At 41.9% G+C, this 15344-nt stretch overlaps 1 protein-coding gene and 1 non-coding gene across 2 annotated transcripts in view; both read left to right on the top strand.

Annotated features, from left to right (window-relative positions):
• fam20cb (FAM20C golgi associated secretory pathway kinase b) overlaps positions 1 to 15344 on the top strand; it is a 71993-nt gene that overhangs the window by 55051 nt on the left and 1598 nt on the right. Inside the window, exons 4-9 of the mRNA XM_033984553.2 lie at positions 10215 to 10307; positions 13252 to 13367; positions 13787 to 13967; positions 14204 to 14313; positions 14387 to 14528; positions 15007 to 15157. Coding sequence (XP_033840444.1) covers positions 10215 to 10307; positions 13252 to 13367; positions 13787 to 13967; positions 14204 to 14313; positions 14387 to 14528; positions 15007 to 15157 — 793 coding nt within the window. The remainder of the gene's footprint in view (positions 1 to 10214; positions 10308 to 13251; positions 13368 to 13786; positions 13968 to 14203; positions 14314 to 14386; positions 14529 to 15006; positions 15158 to 15344) is intronic.
• On the top strand, positions 12917 to 12989 carry trnar-ccu (transfer RNA arginine (anticodon CCU)). The gene has a single exon. It is a non-coding gene; the product is annotated as a tRNA-Arg (tRNA).

The following is a 15344-nucleotide window of genomic DNA, read 5'->3' as shown; positions in this document are numbered from 1 at the left end:
TGTGGAGTGTAACTCTTTCAGATGCCCCGATGACAGCTGGACCCTCTCCTCCTCCCCACCTGGCCCTCCTCCACCCGCCTCCCTCTCCTCCTCACCTGGCTCTCCTCCACCCGCCTCCCTCTCCTCCTCGCCCGGCTCTCCTCCTCCTCGCCTGGTCTTCCTCCTCCTCACCTGGCCCTCCTCCACCTGCCTCCCTCTCCTCCTCACCTGGCTCTCCTCCACCCGCCTCCCTCTCCTCCTCGCCCGGCTCTCCTTCTCCTCACCTGGTCTTCCTCCTCCTCGCCTCGCCCTCCTCCGCCCCCCTCCCTCCTCCTCCTCCTCGCCTGGCCGATTTTTCTTGTTTTGTCTGATTTTTCCTGTTGTTTGATTTTCCTGTTTGTTTTTGTGTGTATATCACGGTGGCTGAGTGGCAACACTCATGCCTCACAGCAAGAAGGTTTGGTTCGATCCCCGGGTCGCCCAGGCCTTTCTGTGTGGAGTTTTGCATGTTTCTCTCCGTGTCTGGATGGGTTTCCTGCGGGTACTCCGGTTTCCCCCATCAATCAAAACATGAATGCCCTTCGAGACAACTGTTGTCGTGATTTTGGGCGTTACAAAAATAAAATGAATTGAATTGAACATGACTGCATTTGCTTCTGATTTGAAGGGACAGAACAAATGTCAGAAAATACTTTAATGAATAGCTATTTAAATTGTAATCACGACTAAAATGCGGCCTATTGTTTAAGTACCTATAAGGTGTAGTTGACTCACTTCTTCGTGTATTGTATTGTGTCAAATATTTAGTTTCACAAGTACACATATTGTATGTCTCTAAGAAGTATATCATTTATTTTCACTCATATAATTGTACAAAATATTCAGAATGTTTCCACTCGCTTATCTCAGCTGTCATTCACTGTTGCGTAAATACCACAGACAGATAAACAGAGCGTAGAGATGCAATAGCTCAGTGCTCCTGACAGAACATTATATTTGTCCATATTGTTGTATGAGCCCAGTGCTGCACTACACCTACAGCCTGTCTCAGTGAACATGTCTTTATCCACGAACATGAAAGCAACTGGGCTGGAAGGTTTCACTTCACACAATACAATAGCAGCTCTTACAATATGTTCCACTTCACACCGTCAGCATAGGGGCAGATAAAGCACATTTTCTGCTACTTTGGTTAGCAGTAGTTGTTGATTTACGCTATTGTATATTGGTTGTTTTCAGATTGACTTTGTGTGTTTTTGTGTCTGTATGGACATTCGTGCTGTCATACTAAAATTTCAAGCTTGGAATAGACTTGATACTCAATACTGCAATATCAGAATAATAAAAAACACAATTTGCTTAGACGATAGAATGTGATTTTCTAAACTAAATAATTTCTGTCCTGTGTATGTGACTTTTTTAGTATCGATACTCGCTAAATTTTAGTTTTAGTATTGATTAGTATTTTATAGTACTTTATAAATTATTGATATAGTGATTTAGCCCTTTTTTTGTTGTTTTTTAAAGAGTGGGATTGAAATGTTATGAGTAGGGGTGGCCAGTATTGCCAAAAATAAAATCCAATAGTATTCTCATAACAATATCCAGGCAGCATTAAATCAATCCAATTCAGATATAATGCTGGTACACTGTTGGCATGCTAACTAGCTTGTTTTGTGTGCGTTAAGTCTCTGAAAGTTATATTCATCTGTCCACCTCTAGTTATAAGATATGATAGATAATTGGAAGACAGAAGATGCAGCACCTTGCCCACTGACACAACAACAGTATACAATTCAGATAACTCATAGTGAACAGTAACAGAAGAACTTAAATATTTCCACACTTGCACAGGTGTATAATGCATGTTCAGTTGCGTGATGTTTTGCATTGGATTGGTCTATTTACTTTTATGTATGCTTTTATACAGATATTCTAAATGCCACCTCGCTGTATTACACCGCCAGCTCTTATTCATAGCAAATAGCCTGTCACGGCCCTCCATTTGTGCAGCCTTATACATAAGATTACTGTGGCAGCAAGCGGCGTTAAGCGGCAGTGTGTATGGTCGGGGGCAGGTGCGTCTGTCTCGGTAAAAGCCTTCGTCCCAATTTATCAAATGCCATTGCTGTAAAGGTCAGCCTTCGTCATGGTTGAGATAAAACAACGCAAGCCTCCTCTCATCTCCCATCTCCCCACAGCTCCCTGAACCATTCTTCTTCTGTGGGATTTCTACAAAGCGTACCTTCTGCTTTCAGCTCATCGCCTCCCCCTTGAGGTTTTCTTTATTAAGCAAGCTGTCCATGTATTCTTATTGGCGCGTGCATATTGTACAGTCTTGCCCTAAAAGGTTTTTGCCTGCTCTTGTGGTTTTGACAGATGATTTGTGACAAGTGTGTGGAGTCAGCCCTTTGGTGGGATCCAGTGGGGACAGAAGACGCCCTTGTCCTTTTTTTATTTTAAAGCATATCTCTTTACTCACGGGTAAATCGCTTCACCCCCCAGCGCATGTGGCCTCCGACTGTAGCTCCCGGCCTGCGTTGATCGATTGACAGTTTGACTTTGAAACGAGATAAAACATCCTCTTCTGGCAGTAACCTCGGCGATAGGACTTTTGGGCTATTATCCATCACTTTTGTGCACAGTAGTTTTCGCCTTCTATCTTACTGTAAAGTCGCAGTGCTGTGTTGACAACTCCAGAAAATGGAAAGATGAAAAACGGGATGGAAATAAAAAAGGGCAAGGAGCGAGTGTGTTTTGTGGAGCCGGGGAGGACTTCAGAGTGGAATGATTTTTGCATAATGCTGTGCTGTCACAACTTTGGGGTTGTTCATAATAGATGCATTCGGAGTGGTTATGCCTGACAAAAGAGGAACACAGATGTGATGTTAGGAGTACGACTAGACACACACACGCTCTATGTATCTGAACATCCAAATATTTCAAACAGAACAAATGAGAAACACAGGCACCGCTCAGGAACTCAGATGGTTGTAGTCAGAGAATAAAATGGGATCACTGGCTATAAAAGTAATGTAAGGACAGAGCTTTGAAACCTACAGGATTTCAGTTTGACGTTTTTATTGCATTGTTTTGAGACTTTTATTTTTTTCTTCTTTCAAATGTTCTTACTAAAACCAAATTTTTACAGAAAGCTAATTATATTGGTTGCAATTTGCATATTACAATGGCTGCAGTTCAACTAAATCAATTAAATATGTTTTGTACAGCAGGGGATTAACAGTTCATATTTCAGTGTTTTCTCATTAATAGTAAATACTCATTAGATGTGTTTGTTTTAAAAAATAAATCACATATATAATACCAGTTTGTGATTGGAAATTGGCATATAACTTCCTATCTCAGTAAGAATGCATGTTTTACAAGGTATTTTGAACAATGAAACACCTGTAATTGAATAAATGCAAGATGTTTTATGTCATGCAGGTAAAGCAATAACGTATTCATGTGGTTAAGAAAAGTTACATAGTGCACCTTTAAACATTCAGCCCTTCAAGTCAAAGCACGGCACTAGAAACATTAACATCTACATAATAAAAGCATGTAAAAATGAATGTTTAGTAATTATTTCCTTTCTTGCAAGATTCAAAATGTAATCGTGAGCATTTCCTCTGTAGACGGACTGTAAATGCATTTTGTCGTCACAGCTGTAGTGCATATTGAGTATTCCCAGGTAAACATTCCACATGCGTTTTCCCCTTCACATTGCCCCCTGTTTGCTTCTGGAGCTCTCGGCCCCGGTGGCTGGTGCTACTGAGGCTTTTGGCTGGAGCGAAGCAAAGCCAAGAATCTGTCTGACCACACAGTGTAAACTATGTGTTTACAGCAGCGCCGGCTGGGGTCACTTTGGGCATGCTCAGTCCAGCTCACCTGCTCCTGCTGATAAAGGGCCCTGTTGTGTGGACAGACAGCCTGGCGGGCAAATAAAAATATACTGTTTCATCTGACCACAAGGACTAAGCCTGGTAGAAATCACAGCGTCTTCGGGCATCGTGTGCAGCCCCAATTCCTAGGAGATTTGTAAATATTTGGTGCTGTAACTAATTTTTTCTGTCTTAACCACGAGAAAAAAACAGAATTAGTTCATTTGTTGTGTTCAAAGTTATTCCTCACTTTTCAACAGATTCATAGCATACACATTATTCACCGTAATGAGTTTATAAGCACTTTTCACAACTTTTAGAGACTCGTGTGGAGAGTTACTTCCTGGTTCGCAAAGAATAAACCGATATATAAAGATGCAGACAGCGGTCCTATGTTAACCAAAAGATCTACAATATATCTGTCCTGGGACAAGACAAGTTTTATTATATGGAAAAAATGTGTACAACCGATTTAAGTTAAGTCGTAGACCAAAAAGAAAAGGACGTTTGAAGTGGCTGGCACGCTCTTCGAATGCTTCACGATCATTCCAGCTTTTCAGCTTTTTCGCATCTACTATGCACAAACATTAATAGAGCTCCTACCAAAAAGGCCATGAATTTATGCATGTTTCCCCTGGCTAACGTAAGCATCCATGATTAAATCCTGCTCTGATCTGCCCAAAACACAGGTGCCTCTGCTGTAATGTTATGCAACCGCCTCCAAACACAATTCACATGTACTGGCTTTATTCCATGGCCTCTCCTCCTCCCTTTTTACATTGTCCTCTGCGCCATTCATCGGGGGAGTCTTGCCATGCTCCAAATAACTTTATTGACATTTGAATTGGATGTGGATCACAGTAATTATCGTGCCTTCCTGCTTGCTGGCTTGGATTCAGCACAGTCACATTTTGAACTACAGATACGAGAAAATGTATCTTGAACAGAGGGGGAAATTAGCAAATAACAAATACTTATGTTATTGTAAATCAGTAGATTTTTGAGGATAAATGTGCTTTTTGGAGTAAATTATTAAATGTATACTTGAGTAATATTCTAGCCATGTAATATCTAGTACTCTCTCTCACTGCTGTCTCTGCTACTTCTTTTTCTTACAAACATACAGCACTACATCGCCTATTCTGATTGGCTGGAGCTCAGAGGTTGGTTTAGCAGATTAGTTTTTATAACAACTAACAAAAATGCAAAATTACTCCTTTACTACTTGCTTCAATTTTGACAGCAGTACTTCTACTTGCAATCTGTTATGTTTTAGCCATGCAACTGTACTTTAAAGAGTAAAAATTTGCAATAGTTTTTCCACAACTGATATTGAACGCAAGCTAAAAACATCCATTAAAAACAGAGGGTACAGCTCCAAAAACAGCACAGCCATATGGACTCAGGCATGTGGCAGAAACATGCGAAAAACGCTTTAAGGTGGAATGATCGTGAAGCGGTACAATGTTTACAAATTTCCATGGCGACTATTCTGCACGGTCCGCAGACTACTAAAATAATGGTGCAGCCTCTCTGTCCGATATGCCCACTCTGGTTATGTCACGGAGAGCTAAAAATATGTTACAGTTTAGATGAGTAAGAGGGTTTTTTTGTGAAGAGCCAATGGGACGTCTTGAGGCTCGGCAGGTGTTCTGGCGAGAGCGCAAGAAACAGAGTAGAGCCAAGAAACAATTTCAACCACAAAAATACGGGCTTCTTTCAGCAAAGCTCTCATTAGTTTGGAACCAGTTGGCCTAGTTTCTCTATAAAACCTGGACAGCTGCAAACACTTTTAATTTTAATTGTAGAATATACGTTACATAAAGAGATGTTTTTCTTTCTTGTGCTGAAGGCTACTTTGTTGTTGTAGGTTATTTTATTTGGCAGGACTGAGTATAACTCCTAGTAATGGTGGGCACTACATCAAATTATGATGAACTGATTGACATAAAACATATGTTGTTGTGATTTTTAAGGCTTCTTTGAACACATTTTTGTTGGATCATAGAATAGAATAGAATGCATTTATTGTCACTATACACATGTACAACACCACACACATGCACAGCGAGATTAAAAACAACTCACCCTCCAACACAGACAGACATGGGACACTACAATACAATATAACTAAGATAGTGCCAGACATTAAAACATTAAAACACCCCAGACTACAACTCTCAACAAATATATTCATATCTATGATTATTCTTGTCAAGATACTATATATCAGGGTGTTAATTTTTGTCAACATTGCCCACTCCTAATCTTAAAGAGGGTGCATTATCCAAAATCGACTTTTTGGAGCTTTCTATAACTTCTGTTTTCTCATCAAAAACATGCCAAAAGTGGTGTTATGTCATTCAGGCATGTTTGAGTAATCTTGTGATTTCTCCCGTGCCCTATTCGAACCCGTGCTCCCTGCCCTTGCTCCCGCACTGCAATTTTTTTCATATACAAGAGGAGGATAGAAAACAATACACTACAACTTTACAAGCCTGATGCAATGTGCAGTAATTTCATCAGCAGGATGCGCACACATTGTGTTGTGACAGTACTCTGAAGGAGGAGTAACTTAGCATGGGGAGTAAGGAGGGCTCAGAACATCAAAAATTAAAAGTCAACATGATGATCTAAGTATGCTGTGTGTCAACAATTAATAACCCATAGAAATGTAAACTCTTTAAGTTTGTGGAAAAATGGAGAGGAATTGCAATGTAATATAGCAATGTAAAAATGTCATTTTGGATTAGTTTTTTGTTTTTAATCACTGAATCCAATAATTACTGCCTGTGGTCTAAGCAAAAACACAATCCCTTTTCAATCTAAAAAGATTATAATAATACATCAAATTTGCCTTTATAATAATAATTTCTTCAGAGCAAACAATCTGTTAAAAACCCATTCAGCCGCAGAAAGAAAGTAGCTTGCAGTCTTATGTAACACGGCCTCCGAACGGCAAGATGGATTTATTTGCCCGAGACAAACAGTTCCCACATTTGTCCGAGAATAAATCCCAGAGTAACTTTGCCCAGTGAGTTTTCGTCTGTAACACGCCCATACACTCACTTCCTATGCCTGTCTGAATGATATCGGCGTAAATAGACACTGCTCACTCCATTCAAAGTCACTATCGTTTTATTCTTGCATGGAGAGCGAGAGGAGAGAGAGAGAGCAGTGTTCCTGGCTCGGGCATGTTATTATAAGAGGTGTTTTAATAGGAGTAAGAATTTATAGCTTGGAGTGTATGGGATATGTCTGTGGTTATGCAAAGTTTAGCCTCTGTAAAGGGCACATTTCAAAACAAATCTCTCCACATGCTTGGTTCATTTCTCATGATTCATTTTACTCTGAGGTATGACTAAGACGCACGTGGCTGCATTGTTAAAGGGCTTATATTACCCTATTTTCTGATCTATGTTATAATGTTTCCTCATCAAACACATGACTAGAGTTGTGTTTTGTCATTCACAACTTGTTCAGCTCATAAATCCTGCTTATTCAGGCCGAGTTCTTCTCTCAATCCTGTTCCACCTCGTGATGTCATGTGGTAATACAGGAAGTGCTCCGCTGTGTTTTTAAACTCTGTACACCTTCACTAGAATCATATGGATAATTTCAGTCATGGATTTGCCAGTCTCTACTGAACAAAAGGTAAAAGGAGCTGTTCACTTGAAAACTACCACTTCATGACCTCACAAAATGGAGATGTAGACAGACTAATGAGTATCGGTGTTACTAATCAATCAATCAATCAACATTTATTTATAGAGCACTTTACAACACTCAAGGTGACCAAAGTGCTTCCCAGTAAAATCAAATTAAAACAAGTTAAAATCATACTAAAACAGTAAAATAGGAGAATAAAATAGAATAAAATACATTAATACAACAAAATATAAATAATGATAATGTGTCACAACATTACTAGGTGTTGAAGGCCAGTCTGAATAAATATGTTTTAAGCCTGGATTTAAAAAGACCGAAGTCAGTAATGGTGCGCACATCAGGAGGCAGTTTGTTCCAGAGTTTGGGCCCAGCAACAGAGAAAGCCCGATCACCCCAGTGTTTGTATTTAGTTTTTGGAACTTCCAAAAGGAGTTGATTCGATGACCTCAAGGCCCGGTTTGAATTTCGGACCACCAACAGTTCAGCCAAGTAGGGCGGGGCGAGGCCATTAAGAACTTTAAAAACAAAAAGTAAAATTTTAAAATCAACTCTAAAAGTAACAGGAAGCCAATGGAGTGAATAAAGGACTGGGGTGATGTGTTGGCGTCTGGATGTGTTTGTGTATGTGTGGTTAAAAATCGTGCTGCAGCATTTTGCACAAGTTGGAGGCGACTCAGGGACGACTGAGAGACACCAACATAAAGTGAATTACAATAATCTATTCTAATGATCAGGGTTACTCCAATGTGTGTGAATGAAACAAAACACAACTCCAGGTATGTCTTTGATGAGGTAGGAACATTCGATGCTTCAAAGCCCACAAAGCTTAATGCATTTAAATGGCCAAGAGAATTGACAATTTTATGAGTTTCGGGCCTTTATACAGGCTTTATTTGAATCTACAGTAAGCAAAATAAAACGGGAGTCAAGAGCGGGTTAGAGACATTCAGCAAACTACCATAGCAAAAATACCAGCATAGAAATTTTAACTTTAATTGATATAACACCTTGGAAAGCGTGTCTTTAATGGCCTTGTTTGGGGTCAAGGGTTAAGCATTTATTATAGAAGTTAAAGTAACAGTGTGCCTGTTATTATTACATATTCAGTAAAGGGGCACTATGTAACTTTTCTGGTGGAGGGCCCGCCACTTACTTGTCTCCAAGGAGATTTTATTGCTTGTCAAGAAGATCAGATCAGATCTCTGGATAGACGACACTGCACAGAAAAAAAAATGCATGTCGTACATTTTCAAGGTCTTGTTTTAGCAAATAAAAAACACACCAGCCATAGAAAAATAGTAATAAATAGTAAACGCAAGATAGATAATTTAATGCCGTACTGTGGAACATTCTAGGCAAAGCAATAACATGAAAAGTGCACCTTTAAAAGATATTATACAATTATAATATTTCCCAATTCCCCCATGTTGTAACAGTTATTCACTTCCATTGCTTTGTACATCTGGAGAAATGTACTTACCCATATGGTGCTGAACCCAGAATACCTGCCGCGAGCATATAGGGTCACATTAGGCTTTATTAATACCACGCAGCCTCTGTTCTGCCCTCATTTTCAGCTAACTTGGATTGAGAGCGATTAGGCTGTGACACAAGCCGAGCGTTGAACAAAAAAAGTGGAGGAAATTGAGGATTTTTTAGTGGATGAGTGCTTTTCTGCGCCTGACGTGGGTTTAGTTAATGAGCGGTGCATATGTCGGCCGTGCAGCTGTGCAGTTACAATCAACCCAGCCAGCTGAGGAGGAGCGGCAGACACACACACACAGAGAAAAGTATTAGGCCCTGAATACAAAAAAATGGTGAGAAAGCGTTCTGCGAAGAGGAGGAGGTGAGATAGAGGATTTGAGCGCAATAAACACGATCTAGAGAGAGAGAGACATCCGGAGGGAGCGGGAGAGAGAGAAAGAAGTTGCCAAGATAGTTTCCATTCTTCTCATCCTCCCTCAACAAGCTGGAGCCCAAATGGTCGCCGTCCAAATCATTGCACTCACTCAGCTGCCTTCCTGAAAAGTCTCGTCAATAGAAAGAATAGGGACAAAATAACTCCAATATGCAGCTACTCCGGACAAAGAGATGGAAATGCGACGCTGGGCTGCTCCACTCTTTACCGCTTCGAAAGGTTTATTGAATTAAACATTAACATATTTTCAATACCGCCTTTTTTCACCTGCACTTCCTTTTGACCCCAGCTCCATTTTTGGCTGGTGTTCCATCGGCAGTGAGATTTAAGCCTCTTTAAAAGCTACAGAAGAGCTTTAAGGCAGAATGTGTGTGGAAAGCAGTTTTTTTTTTCTTTTTGGGAAAGGATCACAGGCAGTCAGACAGAAATAGGTAGAGAGAGAGAGAGTGAAGTCACTGACCTTCAGTTGTCTAAGGCTCACTCCTCTACGATGTCGCAAAAGCCGTATCCATTGTCACTCGTCCAGGCAAGGGCGTTTATAGGAGAGTGGTTACTGGATTCTGTGGAGTCAAACTCAGTATTGAAATTAAGTTGAAGTCAATATTGTGGTTTACAATTAACAAAATGTAAACTATTGATCTATGTAAGTATATGTCTCTAAGCAAGTTGTACTGAAGAAATGTATTGTTCCTCTTTGTAATGTAATGTGAGTTTGGAATATGTTTGTAATGTTGTACCTGTTGTCTCTCTCTGTGCACCTGCAGGCAAACCCGGGAGCAGCAAACCCCTCCAGACTTCTTCTACTTCTCCGACTTCGAGAGGCACAATTCTGAGATCGCTGCTTTTCATCTGGACAGGTAGGTTAACGTGCACATCTAGTGAGGGCTCCTGCCTTTGGGGGTGGCAGCATGGTTGTCTCGTAAGAATTGTTTGTTACTATTTGTGTGGTGGCAGTAGGGAGCCCTGGTGACCTCACAGTCCAGTTACTGATACACAGCTCTAGCAGCAGGGTGTGGTTCCTCTCTGATTGCTCAATTGTGTCTTTGCTCATTAACCACATGGAGGACTGAAGACCTGCACTGCCGACTTTGTATTTATACAATATTACTAGCACTGCTCATATTTGATATACATAAAGCCTTGTAAAAAAAGGAAGATCTGGCTGAGTTGAGTCACAGATCATGTGTCTGTATGAATGGAGTGGGTAGCACATCTCCACATGGCGAATGAGAGCAGGGTGCTCTTCTTCTGCAGCAGGCCTGTATGCTGTGGTGCTCATGAGTCATACATAGTCAATGCATGAGTCCTGCAGCTAAGAGCCCTGGGCACAGATCACCAGAGCTGTGCCTTCTCTCGATCTAAAAACACACACTTTACTGTTTTATACTTTAGACTACACCAGCCTCAGCCAGGCCTGTTTGTGCAGGCTGTCTTCAACTTTGTGTGCAGACGTCACTGCACCCTGTAGTTTTTATGAGCACTGCTGTTGTAGTGTGAAAGGTGGTGCTGTGAAGGTGACACTGAGGTCACACACATGTGCTTGGACAAACACACACACATGTGCTTGTACACACACACACAAGTGCTTGTACACACACACACGTGAGGACTTGCTCCTCCTTCAGGCACATAGACACACGTCACCAGAAGTGTATGAGAGCCCAGTTTGTTGTGCTCCACATCTGCTGGCCCGCTGCTCTCCTCAGCACATGTGTGGGTTAGGAGGAAGAGGAGGAAACCAAAGGCATGAAAGGCCTGTGCCCATTCTAAATATAAGGCAGCAGGGTTAGCCAAAAGCACTGCCGTGTTTTTTCCCTTATTTTGTCTGTTCTAAATTAGTGGCTGGCTACAGAGCTGCTGTTGGTGCAGAGGCTTAGGCTACAGTGCCTCCCAGGGGGCCGCAGACGCATAAGGCCCTGTTAAAGCCCCACACACACTGCACTGTCTCCTCCTATAGAGGCTACACCGCATCGTTAATTATGTGATTGGATTTAAATGGGAAATGCATTTGCTGCATTAGGCAGAAAAGAGTTATCTGCACACAATGCCTTATAAGGCTCCATTTGTCCTAAAATATCCCCCATCGTCTGCTCTCACAGGAGTGTGCACAGACTGTGTGCCTTCACCAACAGCAGGGGTGGATGTACCTCCATCTATGGGACAACAGTCCAAGTGATGAGCCAAGGGGACATTTTGGTGTTAGCATGGCTGTTAGCCCTGGCCCAGAATAACAAACAATGGATGTTCTCACCTGCTTCTGTCTGGTGTTCTCCTCCTCTTCCTCACTTGCTCTGGTTTAGTGTTCTCCTCCTCTTCCTCGCTTGCTCCGGTTTAGTGTTCTCCTCCTCTTCCTCACCTGCTCCTGTCTGGTGTTCTCCTCCTCTTCCTCACCTGCTTCTGTCTGGTGTTCTCCTCCTCTTCCTCACTTGCTCCTGTCTGGTGTTCTCCTCCTCTTCCTCGCTTGCTCCGGTTTAGTGTTCTCCTCCTCTTCCTCGCTTGCTCCGGTTTAGTGTTCTCCTCCTCTTCCTCACCTGCTCTTGACTGCCTGATGCTCTCCTCCTCTTCCTCATTGGCTCCCTGTCTGTCTGGTGTTCTCCTCCTCTTCCTCACCTGCTTCTGTCTGGTGTTCTCCTCCTCTTCCTCACCTGCTCCTGTCTGGTGTTCTCCTCCTCTTCCTCACCTGCTCCTGTCTGGTGTTCTCCTCCTCTTCCTCACCTGCTTCTGTCTGGTGTTCTCCTCCTCTTCCTCACTTGCTCCTGTCTGGTGTTCTCCTCCTCTTCCTCACTTGCTCCTGTCTGGTGTTCTCCTCCTCTTCCTCGCTTGCTCCGATTTAGTGTTCTCCTCCTCTTCCTCGCTTGCTCCGGTTTAGTGTTCTCCTCCTCTTCCTCACTTGCTCCTGTCTGGTGTTCTCCTCCTCTTCCTCGCTTGCTCCAGTTTAGTGTTCTCCTCCTCTTCTTCACCTGCTCTTGTCTGCCTGATGCTCTCCTCCTCTTCCTCATTGGCTCCCTGTCTGTCTGGTGTTCTCCTCCTCTTCCTCACCTGTCCCTGGGCTGTCAGCGTACATTGTACTCTTCCGTTCGTTATCTCTCTCTATGTCTGTGCCCTGGGGCCATGGTCATTAGGTGTTGTCAGGGATATCCATTTTTAAAGAGGCTGCGATGCTGAAGCTGGAGGGATTCAGCAGCTCAAGTTGAGGCATGTGTGTGACGCATGTGGCACAAAAACATACAAGGTTTTGAAGGTGAAAAGTGTGGGCTTAAATGTGCATGTATCGCATTACGTTTATTATGTCTTTCATTAGGCACGAGACACAGTACAGACAAATGATGCAATGGTATTAGAAACTGTGAGCCAGAATCACAGTCAGAGCTTAGACCTGATAAGAGCTCAAAGGCTCATCTGTTGCATCAGAGTGCCCTCTAGTGGTAGTAGTGTATACTGTCCACGACCGCAGGGTGGTATCTGTGCCCCAGTGGCCTAATGGATAAGGCACTGGCCTCCTAAGCCAGGGATTGTGGGTTCGAGTCCCATCTGGGGTGGTCAGCCTTTTTTCATGGTTTAAAAAAAGTCAACATCTATTTTAGCACCTTTGGTTATGAACTTTTACAGTGTTACTTACATCATTTTGACATATGTAGGATTTGATGATGATACCAAAAGAAAAAAGCACAATGGCAGTGATAAAATTAAATATATACAAACAATTTATTGGGTATTACTCAAATGTATACATATAATTGCAGTATGTTCATTGCTTCTTTACAATTTTGGGTAACATGTTGCTTTACCTTCTGTGTGTAGGGTCCTGGACTTTCGCCGGGTCCCCCCTGTGGCTGGTCGACTGGTCAACATGACAAAGGAGATCCGAGATGTGACTCGGGACAAAAAACTGTGGAAGACCTTCTTTATATCTCCAGGTGTCTAAAACACAAACATTTGTCACAATACAGAGACAGTTCAGTTCCTGACTGTTGAGGCTAATGCATTAAACAGCAGTTGTTCTGCTTTTTATGTGGAGTGTCCTGTGTCCTGAATATTCATTTGCGTAGGATTAGTGTTATCAGGGGACCCTGGCACCAGCATGACACGTCATTAGCATCATACATTTTACTTTGCATATTAAACATATGGACAATCCTCACAGGATTCAAAGTACTGTGGATCTCAGCAATTAATACAAATAGTCCATGGTCATTTATCATGACATTTTAAATATATGCACTGGGCTTCCCAAATAGGCATGTCATCTAACAACAGTATTTATCACTAATCACTTTCACAGAACATATATTTGCTCTCATTAATAAAGAGTTTTTGTGTATCTTTTGTTAAACAGCCAACAACGTGTGTTTCTATGGTGAGTGCTCCTACTACTGCTCCACTGAGCATGCTATATGTGGAAAACCCGACCAGATCGAGGGCTCTGTGGCTGCCTTTCTCCCAGACCTGGCTCTGGCCAAACGCAAGACCTGGAGGAACCCCTGGAGACGCTCTTACCACAAACGCAAGAAGGCAGAGTGAGTCAACAGGACAACTATAACTATAGTATGCTATCATAGTATAGATTACCAGATTTACATTGTCATAAAAAACACAATTTCTTACACATATTAAAATCTCAACTGAAATATACTTTATTGAAAATATTAATAAACAATCAAATGTAAAATATATTGCAACCTAAATTAAATGTATTATAGTAGAGCCCAATATCACATTCAGTTTGGACTAAAACATGATTGTGAATTTCCAGATGGGAGGTGGATCCTGATTACTGTGAAGAGGTCAAACAGACTCCTCCTTATGACAGTGGGACAAGACTGCTGGACGTTATGGACATGACCATCTTTGACTTTCTAATGGGTAAGTCCTGAGACAACCCCTCATGGGACCACACTATCACAAAAATAAAGCTGATCTTATATCTGTTTTCCAGGAAATATGGATCGTCACCACTATGAGACCTTTGAGAAGTTTGGGAATGAGACCTTCATCATTCACCTAGACAATGGCCGTGGGTTTGGGAAGCACTCTCATGATGAACTCTCTATTCTGGTGCCACTGAGCCAGTGCTGCAGGTAAACACTTGTATGTTTACACAGAACACTAGACATGGGCCTGGCTTTAGTTATTATTCAAATGTATTACACAAGGTAGTGATCTTTGCTTTCCTCTGTATTGGTATTTTTGATTTGTGACAGGCAGCACTTGTAGTTCAGTTATGAGGACAAGCTTTGGTGTGTCTTTGCCCATGTTCAATTGGTTGAAGTTTCTGGGTTGTTTGTTCTATAATAGAACCTTCAGTAATAAACTCCTTATATAATTTCTTCAGATAGTGGAAAATAGATATCCTTCACGTCTTTATTCATCAAAGCCCAGAAGGCTTTTATAAGGAGAAACTATATACTATAAACCGCACACACTGTAAAAATCCTGCTCCTAAAGTAACACTTTGTAATATAAAGTAGATGATATATAGACTTGGTTTTGCAGAACAGGGCTATCGCTGTGCGCTGTGACCACTGACTTGTGCCCCCTGCTGCTCTCTTTTTGCAGAGTCAGGAAGTCCACACACCTCCGGCTGCAGCTGCTGGCTAAAGAGGAATATAAGCTGTCTGTGCTGATGGCAGAGTCCCTGCTCCGAGACCGCCTCAGCCCCATCCTCATCCAGCCACACCTGGAAGCCATGGACCGCAGACTGCGCCAGGTTAGAGCAAAAGCTCAGTAGAGACCAGCTAGTCTTACTTCAGGAATACCATACAATGTGCACTTGTACTAGTGCACACTATATGGTAAATGAATAATAGCAGTTTAGTATTTTTGTGGCATAAACTTTGTTCAAAATGAGAGCCTAGAGCAAGTCTAAATGTGATTACTGCTGACCATTCTGTAGC

This window comes from Periophthalmus magnuspinnatus, chromosome 19 (genome assembly GCF_009829125.3).
Source record: "Periophthalmus magnuspinnatus isolate fPerMag1 chromosome 19, fPerMag1.2.pri, whole genome shotgun sequence".
Taxonomy (NCBI): domain Eukaryota; kingdom Metazoa; phylum Chordata; class Actinopteri; order Gobiiformes; family Gobiidae; genus Periophthalmus; species Periophthalmus magnuspinnatus.
The sequence above is the reverse complement of the archived record's forward strand: the minus strand, read 5'-3'. Positions and strand labels throughout refer to the sequence as shown.